General features: G+C 46.2%; 1 protein-coding gene across 1 annotated transcript in view; it reads right to left on the bottom strand.

The window, feature by feature from the left end:
* Positions 1-16581, bottom strand: part of LOC115127461 (potassium channel subfamily T member 1-like) — an 83281-nt gene that overhangs the window by 60250 nt on the left and 6450 nt on the right. Inside the window, exons 2-8 of the mRNA XM_065016891.1 lie at positions 14312-14391; positions 13937-14039; positions 6546-6602; positions 4536-4584; positions 4195-4254; positions 612-686; positions 215-298 (exon numbers count right to left, since the gene is read on the bottom strand). Coding sequence (XP_064872963.1) covers positions 215-298; positions 612-686; positions 4195-4254; positions 4536-4584; positions 6546-6602; positions 13937-14039; positions 14312-14391 — 508 coding nt within the window. The remainder of the gene's footprint in view (positions 1-214; positions 299-611; positions 687-4194; positions 4255-4535; positions 4585-6545; positions 6603-13936; positions 14040-14311; positions 14392-16581) is intronic.

Raw genomic sequence — 16581 nt, forward strand, 5'->3', positions numbered from 1 at the left:
ATAATAAAGAATACATGCACTTACATCTGTAAGAATGAGTGCGAGTTAAGACTTGTGGTATAAAAAGATAGAGAGAACAGTGTTTTTAAGAGGTGCAGAGATGTAATCTGAAAGAAACAGTGGAAGAGATGAGATAAAGAGACACCTGAGAGAACAGTTGTGAGATGGAGAGATGCAGTGACATAAACTGAGCAATAAATATGTATTTTCTCACTATCATGTTCTCCAAGGCATGTTTGGCCAGCCAGCAGTTGAGAAACACAGGGATGAACAGATTTCTGAGGGAGGGCAAAATCACCTGAAGGAGAAAGAGATTTAGTCTGTGTTTTGGTGAGTGCTAACGGCATTATTTTCATCATCGTGCCTCATCAAAGGTCCTTATCTTTTGTAAGTTTGGTGAGATATTGAAGGGAAAAATAGCCAGTGGGGGAAGGAGCATTTACAGCAACAACATAGGGTAGAGTATCTTACTGACCACAGGCATGCAACCTCCTATATATTGTGTGAAATATATTCCCTGTACAGGGTTGAAACTACTGTACAACATGATCAAAGAACAAATAGCTCACTAGGCATAATGTTCCATAATGCATGCGTCTGATTGGACTCACAGTGATCACAAAGGGAACAGCACTGATCATCTCCAGGATGAAGGGAACACGCAACACTTGCTCCCAAACGTTGCCCTGGAAACACAACAACACACGGAGGTCAGAGAAACTCCATTGTCATGGCAACTTCGGGGATGACCAGATAAAGTGTTCCTTTGACTGGATTTGGGAATGAGATGGCCACGTTTACCCTGTTGAACACGGACACGGACAAGGGTGACCCTCCTTTGCTACCTGTTCACTTCCAGTTAAAAAGGAGGCATTACTCAGGTTTCAGTCTGTAAGCTTCTTGTACAATTAAGATGTCAAATATCATGTCGCTTTTTTATGTGTTCAGCCACAGCTTCCTTATAGCTAACCGGAGACCTGGTTTGTGTGGGTGGACAGCCAGAGCCAGGCCTTGTGTATGTCCACAGAGTTATCGATGAGGTTTAAGCATTAAAATCTCCACCTCCACCTCTTCCTTTATCCCAGTCACTTTCATGCATCATTCGCATCATTCAATAGGGAGAGCCTGTTGAGGCTCCTCAAAATACAGGGTCGGCCTGAGCCTTTTGGGGTTCCCCCCCACACACCTCCTGGGCAAAACATTTTAGTGGCCCCCCTCTTGACAGCCCCCCCCCCCTTGAATTTAAGTTTTAAAGTTAATTTCCTACAATTAAAAACATTTTGATAGGGGAAGTAGACAAAATGGTGCAGTTTTAAAGAAAGCTTTCTGCAATTCTACATATGTTGCCATGGAGTAGAGAGAAGTTTAACCAAGTTCAACATATTTCATGCAATTCTACACATGTTAATGATATCTGAGTGAAAGTGATCAACAAAATCAATGGGGGCCTCTTGGAGGTCAGGGCCACTGGGCACATGCCCTGCGTGCTTGGTCGGTATTCGGCCATGATTATGCCTACTACAAGTTTAGATAGCTGGCTAGACTTTTTAACCAGTCTAACAATCGTTAGCTGACCTGGTGAATTGAGTGACAGTCAGTGACTGACATAACAATATAAAAACTGCTGATGCACAAACACTTTTCGAAAGTGAACCTGGTTATTCTACTATTCTAACTCTCAACAGTAATTTGAGACCTCGACTGAGTCCCACCCCCACAAAACAAATGTGGGTACCGGGGGCCCTAAGCAACCGCTTACGTCACTTATGCCTGGAGACGGCCCTGCTCAGATATATGCTTAATCTAGACTGTATATCAGAGGATCAAATGATGAGATGTAAAGTACATTCCCCCAGGACATGTCATATGTATCTACATAGACATACACAGACTGAGGCTTGTTGTTTTGTGGGGCACCAAAATAGCTATCCATCTCCAGCAGTGTCTGTGAAGGGACTTAGTTTCTGTAATCTCAACACTAAAACACTGTAGAACTCCCAGTAAAATACAGTACATGTGTTTTACAGCATTAATGCTGTAGATAGCACTGCATTATGGTAAAATGCTGAAAAAGAATCAATCAATCAATCAAGTTTATTTACAAAGCCCTTTTTACATCAGCCGATGTCACAAAGTGCTATACAGAAACCTAGTCTAAAACCCCAAACAGCAAGCAATGCAGATGTAGAAGCACGGTGACTAGGGAAGAAACCTAGAGAGGAACCAGGCTATGAGGGCTGGCCAGTCCTCTTCTGGCTGTGCCGGGTGGAGATTATAACATTACATGGTCAAGATGTTCAAATGTTCATAGATGACCAGCAGGGTCAAATAATAATAGTCACAGTAGTTGTAGAGGGTGCAACAGATCAGCACCTCAGGTGTAAATGTCAGTTGGCTTTTCATAGCCGATCATTCAGAGTTAGAGACAGCAGGTGCGGTAGAGAGAGAGAAAGTCCAAAACAGCAGGTGCGGGACAAGGTAGCACGTCCGGTGAACAGGTCAAAAATACTGTTATTGACTGTAATTGGATGCTTCCTGTAAAAATTACTCTAACATATTGTATTTTTTTACACTAATAGCTTATGCCTACTGTAGATTCAAATTATCAGTTTCAGGCGCCAACCTGTCGGGTGAGACACATGACTATTTAAGTAAATATCTTCTTGAAGCGGCTGTGAAGTGGAAGAATATTTTCAGCAGCTTCTGGGTAGGTACCTTGACTTGTTTATAAGTATTTTTATTGCTAGCCAACGTTGAATTATGGCAATTGTTTTTAGCTAACCTAGCTAGCTAGCTGGCTAATGTTTGCTATCTATCTATCTATCTATCTATCTATCTATCTATCTATCTATCTATCTATCTATCTATCTATCTATCTATCTATCTCAAGTTGACACAACCCAGATAATAACTGTTGTGATTATAGTGTTTTAGGTGCACCACAGCCTCTGAGTGCCATAGAGAATAAACTGAGCACAGATTAGCGACTGTTATGTTTTCACCGCTACTACAGAGATAATGGTTTGTTTCTAGCAGTTCAAAAGATATTACCCATATTATTACCATCGCAGCGTTTATTTTTCCTGATTGACAGGCTGAATGTGACACATAAACCACGTCGTGGGCCGTCGTGGGCCGTATCGAGGTGTTTGCGAACTAAGGTGCTTGCCACTGAGCAGCTGTAACACAGTGTTGCCGGCGGTAGCTAGTAAAGTGGCCAATTTTTTCCATCCCAGGATTATATTTCAAGTGGGATAGCAGCCTACACAATAAATAACTCATATTGGTAGCCATCTAGATGTCACCTTGATACAGGCTACTCAATGGGGAGAGCATGAACGGCAACAACACAGGGACACAGTGTTCACAACCCTGTGTGATTGGGCTCACTGGGTTCTCAGTTTGAATGACCTCTAGTTAGGTAAGTACACACGCACACACAACACCAGCTTGATATGTCCCTTGTCACCTATCTTTTAACCCTCAGGGTAACATCCCTGGTGCTCTCTGTCTCTCTGTCTCTCATTCTATTATGTATTGTTCTATGCTTGTCCTAAGGGTGAGAAGAGCTGACAAATCAGAACTGAGGAGGATTGTTACGGAGCCCCATGATGAACACCAGATTCTGCGCTGACTTCTCTCTCCTGGATGCTCTACTGTACATACTGTCCCGTTGTGTGTTTCACTGCCTCTGAACACCCTTACCCCGGATAGAGTTGCCCCTGATCATAGGTCTAGGATTGTACCCGATCCCAATTTGAACTTCCTCTCTCTCGTAATCTCTGTCTCCCCACACGCCCCACACACAGGCAAACAATATTGTTTTTGAATTAGTGTTGTAGTGTTGCTCTTATTTGGTTACATATGTGTTAATTGTTGTTACTTCTATAGTCAATTATTTTGTGTAATTTGTTGTTAATATTGTTACCAATTTAAATATATTTATTTTAAGTACAAATTAATAGTTTTTCTTACATTTAGATTTCAGTGAGAATTTCACTGTAAATTTACAGCATTGACCTGGCACCAGAGTTACCAGCGCAATACTGTAATTTGGGGATGCTGTAATCTGTTTTACAGTAAGGGAAATAGTACTATGAAATATATTACAGCAAAATTACAGTATTAAGTTGGCAACTCTGGTTCCAGTATAATTCTGTACATTTACAGGGAATAGATTTACAGTGTACTCACCTTGTAGCTGAGGTACACAAGCAACATGGTCTCGAAAAAGCTGATGAAAGCTACAAGCACCTGGAGAGAGATGAAAGGAGAGAGAGAGAAAGAAAGAGAGAGAGAAAGATTGGAGTAGTAACAGCAATAGAGAGTGAGAGAGACAGAGAGTGGGTGGAATCATCATTTTGATGATTAAACTCCATCAATAAGAAGTTAAAGTGGAGCAATAAACCAGAGATAGAGAGTGTGTGTGTGTCTGTGTGTGTGTGTGCTTGCATGTCTGTGTGTGTGTGCGTGCGTGCGTGGGTCCGTGTGTGTAGACAGCCTTGTTAATATGACAGTTCAACATTGTGTCTGACCTGTAGAGCCCACAGAGGCAGAGGCCTATTCACCCAGATGATAAGAGACCTGCAGACACAGAACAAAGAGAGCACATTATACATGACACAGAGGGAAGAGAGGAAAGGAGGGAGAGGAAAAAGGAAAGGAGGGAGAGGAAAAGAAAAAGGAGATGTAACAGGGGTAAATATTAAAAGGACTCCCTTTCAAATATGATCAATCCAACGACATAACGCCTCTTGTAATTATGTTGTTCACAAGCGAGTGGTTCTGAACTACAGCTGCCATTAGACTTCCTCTGTGAAAAAGCATCACAATCAATGTTCGCAGATAACATGAATGCAGATTTACAGCTCTGTTGTGAGAAAGAGGCTCTATCCAGAGGCCTCTCGGGGCTTATCATTGCTGCCTTCTGAGTCTGCTGCCTGGAGTGTGTGTTTGTGTCCTCTTAGTGTGCTGCCTGGAGTGTGTGTTTGTGTCCTCTTAGTGTGCTGCCTGGAGTGTGTGTTTGTGTCCTCTTAGTGTGCTGCCTGGAGTGTGTTTGTGTCCTCTTAGTGTGCTGCCTGGAGTGTGTGTTTGTGTCCTCTTAGTGTGCTGCCTGGAGTGTGTGTTTGTGTCCTCTTAGTGTGCTGCCTGTTTGTGTCCTCTTAGTGTGTGTGGAGTGTTTGTGTCCTCTTAGTGTGCTGCCTGGAGTGTGTGTTTGTGTCCTCTTAGTGTGCTGCCTGGAGTGTGTGTTTGTGTCCTCTTAGTGTGCTGCCTGGAGTGTGTGTTTGTGTCCTCTTAGTGTGCTGCCTGGAGTGTGTGTTTGTGTCCTCTTAGTGTGCTGCGTGGAGTGTGTGTTTGTGTCCTCTTAGTGTGCTGCCTAGAGTGTGTGTTTGTGTCCTCTTAGTGTGCTGCATGGAGTGTGTGTCAGCCAAAGAGCAACGGCCAGTCAAAGTCTTTATTAAGCTTTACTGTGTCATACTCCGATTCATTTATAGCCAGAGTTTACACAGTGTCACCAGCCACCAATTAAATAAATATGTCCCTAAGCAGGACTGGAGGCAGAGCCCAAGGACCCAGTCACATCTGGGACATACTCAGTCAGTTGGACGGTCGGTTTGCTGGTCACTCACTCACTCACTCACTCACCACCACTCACTCACCACTCACCACCACCACCACCACCACCACCACCACCACCACCACCACCACCACCACCACCACCACCACCACCACTCACTCACCACCACTCACTCGTGCCTTTGAATCTCAGTCCACACCACTGGACATTCCACTCCTAGTAAGGACATTTTGGATGAGTGCAAACTAAGTTCACTTTTAAGTGCAAATCATCAGTCCCAAGACTCCTAATTCAAATAGTTTCTGTTTACTTAGCCTTCAGGCTCTGGTCTAGTGCACACACTCACAGCAGCCCCAAGACATTTCCTGTATCAGTCTTTGACTGGTTTACAGACAGCAGCTGCTAATTAGGTTATATGGACACTACATACAGTACATATTATGTTGGCATGAAATCCATACAGGTAACATTGTGACAGATGTTGTGCTACTGCAATAATTTAATGTTTGCAGGTTGGCATTTATTGTCATGATTCTTGCCCTGGAGGCAGAATGGTCACTAGCTGGCACAGCCACAAAGTCATCAAAACCTAACCCTAAACTTAACCACACAGCTAACCCTAATGCTTAACCATAACTTTATATTAAGACCAAAAAGCACATTTTTGTTTTCATACATTTTTAGGATATAGCCAATTTTTTCCATGCAGTTGACCCATCTAGCGGAAATCGCTCAGTTCTGCCTCCGGGGCAAGAGTCATGACAATAAACGTCAACCTGCATAATGTACCATGTCTACATCTCCAACCTCTCTATTACTCACAGTATCATTAACTGTCTGTTGTACATGGTCTCATTACAGTGCTCTGTGGTGGACACAAGATGAACATCTCTCTCTCTGTATTAGACTCCCAGACCAGTCTTGGCTCCTCATTAAAGATGAATGGGACATAAACATGTAAACTTACCAGTCAAACTGGGTCCTGCTGGGGTGGACCGATGCATTCTGTTTGGAACAGTCCAGACTACAGGGGAAACATGCATAACAAGAGGACTGAAACGTGTCATGTTTGGAACAGTCCAGACTACAGGGACTAACAAGAAACGTGTCATGTTTGGAACAGTCCAGACTACAGGGGGAAACATGCATAACAAGAGGACTGAAACGTGTCATGTTTGGAACAGTCCAGACTACAGGGGGAAACATGCATAACAAGAGACTGAAACGTGTCATGGGAACAGTCCAAACAGGGGAAACATGCATAACAAGAGGACTGAAACGTGTCATGTTTGGAACAGTCCCAGGGGAAACATGCTAACAAGAGGACTGAAACGGGTTTGGAACAGTCCAGAAGGGGGAAACATGCATAACAAGAGGACTGAAACGTGTCATGTTTGGAACAGTCCAGACAGGGGAAACATGCATAACAAGAGGGAAACGTGTCATGTTTGGAACAGTCCAGACAAGAGCATAACAAGAGGACTGAAACGTGTCATGTTTGGAACAGTCCAGACTACAGGGGAAACATGCATAACAAGAGGACTGAAACGTGTCATGTTTGGAACAGTCCAGACTACAGGGGGAAACATGCATAACAAGAGGACTGAAACGTGTCATGTTTGGAACAGTCCAGACTACAGGGGAAACATGCATAACAAGAGGACTGAAACGTGTCATGTTTGGAACAGTCCAGACTACAGGGGGAAACATGCATAACAAGAGGACTGAAAGTCATGTTTGGAACAGTCCAGCCTACAGGGGGAAACATGCATAACAAGAGGACTGAAACGTGTCATGTTTGGAACAGTCCAGACTACAGGGGAAACATGCATAACAAGAGGACTGAAACGTGTCATGTTTGGAACAGTCCAGCCTACAGGGGGAAACATGCATAACAAGAGGACTGAAACGTGTCATGTTTGGAACAGTCCAGACTACAGGGGGAAACATGCATAACAAGAGGACTGAAACGTGTCATGTTTGGAACAGTCCAGACTACAGGGGAAACATGCATAACAAGAGGACTGAAACGTGTCATGTTTGGATCAGTCCAGACTACAGGGGAAACAAACATGTTTGGATGTTTCAGTCCAGACTACAGGGGAAACATGCATAACAAGAGGACTGAAACGTGTCATGTTTGGAACAGTCCAGACTACAGGGGAAACATGCATAACAAGAGGACTGAAACGTGTCATGTTTGGAACAGTCCAGACTACAGGGGAAACATGCATAACAAGAGGACTGAAACGTGTCATGTTTGGAACAGTCCAGACTACAGGGGGAAACATGCATAACAAGAGGACTGAAACGTGTCATGTTTGGAACAGTCCAGACTACAGGGGGAAACATGCATAACAAGAGGACTGAAACGTGTCATGTTTGGAACAGTCCAGACTACAGGGGAAACATGCATAACAAGAGGACTGAAACATGTCATGTTTGGAACAGTCCAGACTACAGGGGGAAACATGCATAACAAGAGGACTGAAACGTGTCATGTTTGGAACAGTCCAGCCTACAGGGGGAAACATGCATAACAAGAGGACTGAAACGTGTCATGTTTGGAACAGTCCAGATAACAGGGGGAAACATGCATAACAAGAGGACTGAAACATGTCATGTTTGGAACAGTCCAGACTACAGGGGAAACATGCATAACAAGAGGACTGAAACGTGTCATGTTTGGAACAGTCCAGACAACAGGGGGAAACATGCATAACAAGAGGACTGAAACGTGTCATGTTTGGACATTCAAAGAGTTTTAGCTTCCTGTGTTCCTCTACCCCATCCTATATGACCTCAAATTTCTCTCTCTCTGTTTCCTCCAGAATTGTAATGCCGGTGTTCTCAACATTACCCATTTCTCTACCCCCTACTCTTTCCCTTTCCACTGTCCTTCCCTACATCTGGTCTCTATCTCCCGGCCCCTGGCCAAGTGAAACTACCTTAAACCTAACCTTTACATCTCGTCTTTACCTATCCCTCTTGCTCCATAGTAAGTACTGACTGACCACTCTCCACCAAAACTCCTCACGTCCTCTCCACTGATACTCCTCACTCCCTCTCCACTGATACTCCTAACTCCCTCTCCACTGATACTCCCCACTCCATCTCCACCAATACTCCTAACTCCCTCTCCACTGATACTCCCCACTCCATCTCCACTGATACTCCTAACTCCCTCTCCACTGATACTCCTAACTCCCTCTCCACCAATACTCCCCACTCCCTCTCCACTGATACTCCCCACTCCATCTCCACCAATACTCCTAACTCCATCTCCACCAATACTCCTAACTCACTCTCCACCAATACTCCTAACTCCCTCTCCACTGATACTCCCCGCTCCATCTCCACTGATACTCCTCACTCCCTCTCCACTGATACTCCCCACTCCATCTCCACCAATACTCCTAACTCCATCTCCACCAATACTCCTAACTCCCTCTCCACCAATACTCCTAACTCCCTCTCCACTGATACTCCCCACTCCATCTCCACTGATACTCCTCACTCCCTCTCCACTGATACTCCCCACTCCATCTCCACCAATACTCCTAACTCCCTCTCCACCAATACTCCTAACTCCCTCTCCACTGATACTCATAACTCCCTCTCCACTGATACTCCTAACTCCATCTCCACCGATACTCCTAACTCCATCTCCACCGATACTCCTAACTCCCTCTCCACCAATACTCCTAACTCCCTCTCCACCAATACTCCTAACTCCCTCTCCACCGATACTCCTAACTCCCTCTCCACCAATACTCCTAACTCCCTCTCCACCAATACTCCTCACTCCCTCTCCACCAATACTCCTAACTCCCTCTCCACCAATACTCCTAACTCCCTCTCCACTGATACTTCCCACTCAATCTCCACTAATACTCCTCACTCCCTCTCCACTGATACTCCCCACTCCATCTCCACCAATACTCATAACTCCCTCTCCACCAATACTCCTAACTCCCCTCCACTGATACTCCTAACTCTCTCCACTGATACTCCTAACTCCCTCTCCACCAATACTCCTAACTCCCTCTCCACCAATACTCCTAACTCCCTCTCCACTGATACTCCCCACTCCATCTCCACTGATACCTCACTCCATCTCCACCAATACTCCTAACTCCATCTCCACCAATACTCCTAACTCCCTCTCCACCAATACTCCTAACTCCCTCTCCACCGATACTCCTAACTCCCTCTCCACTGATACCCTAACTCCCTCTCCACTGATACTCCCCACTCCATCTCCACCAATACTCCTAACTCCCTCTCCACCAATACCTAACTCCCTCTCCACCAATACTCCTCACTCCCTCTCCACCAATACTCCTAACTCCCCTCCACCAAACTAACCCTCTCCACTGATACTTCCCACTCCATCTCCACTAATACTCCTCACTCCCTCTCCACTGATACTCCCCACTCCATCTCCACCAATACTCATAACTCCCTCTCCACCAATACTCCTAACTCCCTCTCCACTGATACTCCTAACTCCCTCTCCACTGATACTCCTAACTCCCTCTCCACCAATACTCCTAACTCCCTCTCCACCAATACTCCTAACTCCCTCTCCGCTGATACTCCTAACTCCCTCTCCACTGATACTCCCCACTCCATCTCCACTGATACTCCTCACTCCATCTCCACCAATACTCCTAACTCCATCTCCACCAATACTCCTAACTCCCTCTCCACCAATACTCCTAACTCCCTCTCCACTGATACTCCCCACTCCATCTCCACTGATACTCCTCACTCCCTCTCCACTGATACTCCCCACTCCATCTCCACCAATACTCCTAACTCCCTCTCCACCAATACTCCTAACTCCCTCTCCACCAATACCCTAACTCCCTCTCCACTGATACTCCCCACTCCATCTCCACTGATACTCCTCACTCCCTCTCCACTGATACTCCCACTCCATCTCCACCAATACTCCTAACTCCCTCTCCACTGATACTCCCCACTCCATCTCCACTGATACTCCTAACTCCTCTCCACTGATACTCCTAACTCCCTCTCCACCAATACCCCCACTCCCTCTCCACTGATACTCCCCACTCCATCTCCACCAATCCTAACTCCATCTCCACCAATACTCCTAACTCACTCTCCACCAATACTCCTAACTCCCTCTCCACTGATACTCCCCGCTCCATCTCCACTGATACTCCTCACTCCCTCTCCACTGATACTCCCCACTCCATCTCCACCAATACTCCTAACTCCATCTCCACCAATACTCCTAACTCCCTCTCCACCAATACTCCTAACTCCCTCTCCACTGATACTCCCCACTCCATCTCCACTGATACCTCACTCCCTCTCCACTGATACTCCCCACTCCATCTCCACCAATACCCTAACTCCCTCTCCACCAATACTCCTAACTCCCTCTCCACTGATACTCATAACTCCCTCTCCACTGATACTCCTAACTCCATCTCCACCGATACTCCTAACTCCATCTCCACCGATACTCCTAACTCCCTCTCCACCAATACTCCTAACTCCCTCTCCACCAATACTCCTAACTCCCTCTCCACCGATACTCCTAACTCCCTCTCCACCGATACTCCTAACTCCCTCTCCACCAATACTCCTCACTCCCTCTCCACCAATACTCCTAACTCCCTCTCCACCAATACTCCTAACTCCCTCTCCACTGATACTTCCCACTCAATCTCCACTAATACTCCTCACTCCCTCTCCACTGATACTCCCCACTCCATCTCCACCAATACTCATAACTCCCTCTCCACCAATACTCCTAACTCCCTCTCCACTGATACTCCTAACTCTCTCTCCACTGATACTCCTAACTCCCTCTCCACCAATACTCCTAACTCCCTCTCCACCAATACTCCTAACTCCCTCTCCACTGATACTCCCCACTCCATCTCCACTGATACTCCTCACTCCATCTCCACCAATACTCCTAACTCCATCTCCACCAATACTCCTAACTCCCTCTCCACCAATACTCCTAACTCCCTCTCCACCGATACTCCTAACTCCCTCTCCACTGATACTCCTAACTCCCTCTCCACTGATACTCCCCACTCCATCTCCACCAATACTCCTAACTCCCTCTCCACCAATACTCCTAACTCCCTCTCCACCAATACTCCTCACTCCCTCTCCACCAATACTCCTAACTCCCTCTCCACCAATACTCCTAACTCCCTCTCCACTGATACTTCCCACTCCATCTCCACTAATACTCCTCACTCCCTCTCCACTGATACTCCCACTCCATCTCCACCAATACTCATAACTCCCTCTCCACCAATACTCCTAACTCCCTCTCCACTGATACTCCTAACTCCCTCTCCACTGATACTCCTAACTCCCTCTCCACCAATACTCCTAACTCCCTCTCCACCAATACTCCTAACTCCCTCTCCGCTGATACTCCTAACTCCCTCTCCACTGATACTCCCCACTCCATCTCCACTGATACCCTCACTCCATCTCCACCAATACTCCTAACTCCATCTCCACCAATACTCCTAACTCCCTCTCCACCAATACTCCTAACTCCTCTCCACTGATACTCCCCACTCCATCTCCACTGATACCCTCACTCCCTCTCCACTGATACTCCCCACTCCATCTCCACCAATACTCCTAACTCCCTCTCCACCAATACTCCTAACTCCCTCTCCACCAATACTCCTAACTCCCTCTCCACTGATACTCCCCACTCCATCTCCACTGATACTCCTCACTCCCTCTCCACTGATACTCCCCACTCCATCTCCACCAATACTCCTAACTCCCTCTCCACCAATACTCCTAACTCCCTCTCCACTGATACTCCTAACTCCCTCTCCACTGATACTCCTAACTCCATCTCCACCGATACTCCTAACTCCCTCTCCACCAATACTCCTAACTCCCTCTCCACCAATCCTAACTCCCTCTCCACCGATACTCCTAACTCCCTCTCCACCAATACCCTAACTCCCTCTCCACCAATACTCCTCACTCCCTCTCCACCAATACTCCTCACTCCCTCTCCACCAATACTCCTAACTCCCTCTCCACCAATACTCCTAACTCCCTCTCCACCAATACTCCTAACTCCCTCTCCACTGATACTTCCCACTCCATCTCCACTAATACTCCTCACTCCCTCTCCACCAATACTCCTCACTCCCTCTCCACCAATACTCCTAACTCCATCTCCACCAATACTCATAACTCCCTCTCCACCAATACTCCTAACTCCCTCTCCACTGATACTCCTAACTCTCTCTCCACTGATACTCCTAACTCCCTCTCCACCAATACTCCTAACTCCCTCTCCACCAATACTCCTAACTCCCTCTCCACTGATACTCCCCACTCCATCTCCACTGATACTCCTCACTCCATCTCCACCAATACTCCTAACTCCATCTCCACCAATACTCCTAACTCCCTCTCCACCAATACTCCTAACTCCCTCTCCACTGATACTCCTAACTCCCTCTCCACTGATACTCCTAACTCCCTCTCCACTGATACTCCCCACTCCATCTCCACCAATACTCCTAACTCCCTCTCCACCAATACTCCTAACTCCCTCTCCACCAATACTCCTCACTCCCTCTCCACCAATACTCCTAACTCCCTCTCCACCAATACTCCTAACTCCCTCTCCACTGATACTTCCCACTCCATCTCCACTAATACTCCTCACTCCCTCTCCACTGATACTCCCCACTCCATCTCCACCAATACTCATAACTCCCTCTCCACCAATACTCCTAACTCCCTCTCCACTGATACTCCTAACTCCCTCTCCACTGATACTCCTAACTCCCTCTCCACCAATACTCCTAACTCCCTCTCCACCAATACTCCTAACTCCCTCTCCGCTGATACTCCTAACTCCCTCTCCACTGATACTCCCCACTCCATCTCCACTGATACTCCTCACTCCATCTCCACCAATACTCCTAACTCCATCTCCACCAATACTCCTAACTCCCTCTCCACTGATACTCCTAACTCCCTCTCCACTGATACTCCCCACTCCATCTCCACCAATACTCCTAACTCCCTCTCCACCAATACTCCTAACTCCCTCTCCACTGATACTCCTCACTACCTCTCCACCAATACTCCTAACTCACTCTCCACTGATACTCCTCACTCCCTCTCCACTGATACTCCTCACTACCTCTCCACCAATACTCCTAACTCCCTCTCCACTGATACTCCTCACTACCTCTCCACTGATACTCCTCACTCCATCTCCACCAATACTCCCTACTCCCTCTCCACCAATACTCCCTACTCCCTCTCTAATACTAAAGCCACTCTTATTTACCCCCCCCCCTTCCTCACCAGTCCTGTCTCTCCTCCTGTGGGTCGTCCAGTAGGACTCTGACCATGTAGAGGAGACAGCTCAATACTTTCAGAGAGAAGTTGAACAGCCTCACCCTCAGACCTGCAGCACATAAACCAACCACAGCAAGTCAATGACTTAATCAAAAAAGTCAATGAATTAATCAATTAAACACAATACATTATCATCAATCAATGGCTGTGTTTACACAGGCAGCCCAATTCTGATCTTTTGCCACGAATTGGTCTTTTGAACAATCCAATCAGATCTTTTGCCAATAATTGGGTAAAAGATCAGAATTGGGCTGCTAGTGTAAGCACAGATTTGAACGGATTATGTAATGACAGCCAGTCTATAGGACAATAACAACTCACTGGATCTTTGGTTTTTAATGAAGAACAGCTTGAGGCGCTCCTTGAAAGTGTTTTCATTCACATAGAATTCTACCTGCACCCTGAGAGAGGGAGGGATGGAGAGAGGGAGGGATGGAGAGAGGGAGGGATGGATGGAGAATGACCAGTGAAGAGGAAGATGGGTAACAGGTGAATACCAAAGTAAAGGAAGGGGGGGTAGTGGAGATTGAGGGAGAGGTAGATAGAGATGGGAAAATAAAAGGAAAGAAATGAGACAACAGAGAGCGAGAATGGAAAAGAGGAGAGTGGAGTGAGAGAATAGAGGTGGAGAGAGAGAGACATAGAGAGAGGTGATAATGGTTATAGGAACAGCAGCAATAAGTTGTGAAATAAATAACAGTGTGGTTAGGTTATATTAAAGACGGGAGGAAATGTTGTCGCTGTGTGTCTTCCCCAGTTAGTCAGCCTGCCATGGCAGCTACAGTCAGCCTCGTTATCTCTGCTGATTAAATATAGAGCAACAAATGACTTCCCTCTGTTCTGCTGAATATGAAGAGTCCATAATTACTGCTCTCTCCTCCCTCACCCCCCTCAGTCCCTACTGCCAGACAGACCACATAGTACACACACAGCCAACGCCTGAAATATACACCTCCATATACCATTAAGATCCTATATCGGTATATGGACACATACAGGAAGGAACTCAGTCACATGGGATAACATGCAAAACAAGGACAGGAGTAGTGAGTGCACTCCATGGATACATGCATATGAACACACACACACAAATATGCGCACGCACGCAATCCAGCATGCACTCACACATACACATTGTCATCAAGAAATCTCATTTCCTGGTAGACCCCCTCATGAGAGATTGGCCACTTCTTCTGTTCTTTCATCCTACAGAAAGTGGCGTAGAGGAAGGCAGCGCTGGATGACCCAGACACAGGATGAAAACAGAGGCCCAGCACACACAGGTGCTCTGCCTCATGTACACAGATGAAACTGAAAGGTCACAATCTAATCTCTTTACTGGTGGGGGTCTTCACAGGGTTTTAATACTGTAGATGAAAACCAGGACCCCACATAGTGGTCCCTCACTCACACACCCCGTTAGCAACCATACACTCTTAGCACATAGGGAACGTTGCTCTTTGTTGCTATGGTGATGGAGCATCTTTCTTTCGGTCAATATTTCTCTCAGACACGTGCGTTTGCACACACACTGCAGATCTGTCAGCCAACTCTTTGTATACATGAACATGCTGGATAAAATGCTAAACACCAAGGAGAGTAAAAGGCACCATTGGGTAAGAAACGTATCTGCAACCGAATGCAGTGAGACATTGTTACACAATGCACTTGCCATTAAAGTGGCAGTAGGGAGGCTAAAGAGATGGATTACTCCTATCTGCAGACAACCATTACCATTAAACACACATGTCCCATAACATATTTACTGTAGGCTCTACCCTTCATTAACATCTGGCCTTAAAGTACACATTGCCTGCTATACCACAATATATGTAAATAGGTAACAGAGTCATAACAGTTAAAGAATACGGCTGATCTGGGAACAGTGTGTGTCGCACTTTAAATGATTGAATGACCCTCATTATCACTAGATACAGAGCTAAAGCCATGGTACATTAGGCAGGCTGGGGTTTAGATGGTATGGTATTGTGGCAGTGGATTTGAAATGGGTCAGTACTAATTCCTACATTAGCACTGATAAGATCAAAGCATTAGCTCTAGAAAATGTTCCACTTTGTAATGGAAAAGTCCTCTACACAGTCAGCACTATGAAGCACAATCTGGAACTTTCTGTACAGCATCAACCTCTAAATTAAATGTAGATAAACAAAGTAAAAATGGTGAGTGCTCTGCTTTCTGGCACCTGTCCCTGTTTTCCACACATGAATCTGTTTTACTTACAACTAAACCCTATCAGGCTCTTCCTCCTACCTTCCCTCTCCCATCCCCCTCCTTCTCCTATCTTCCCTCTCCCATCCTCCTCCTTCTCCTATCTTCCCTCTCCCATCCTCCTCCTATCTCCCCTCTCCCATCCTCCTCCTATCTTCCATTCCCCTCCTATCTTCCCTCTCCCATCCTCCTCCTATCTTCCCTCTCCCATCCCCCTCCTCCTCCTATCTTCCCTCTCCCATCCCCCTCCTTCTCCTATCTTCCCTCTCCCATCCTCCTCCTTCTCCTATCTTCCCTCTCCCATCCTCCTCCTATCTCCCCTCTCCCATCCCCCTCCTATCTTCCCTCTCCCATTCCCCTCC

Source organism: Oncorhynchus nerka, unplaced genomic scaffold (genome assembly GCF_034236695.1).
Source record: "Oncorhynchus nerka isolate Pitt River unplaced genomic scaffold, Oner_Uvic_2.0 unplaced_scaffold_781, whole genome shotgun sequence".
Taxonomy (NCBI): Eukaryota; Metazoa; Chordata; class Actinopteri; order Salmoniformes; family Salmonidae; genus Oncorhynchus; species Oncorhynchus nerka.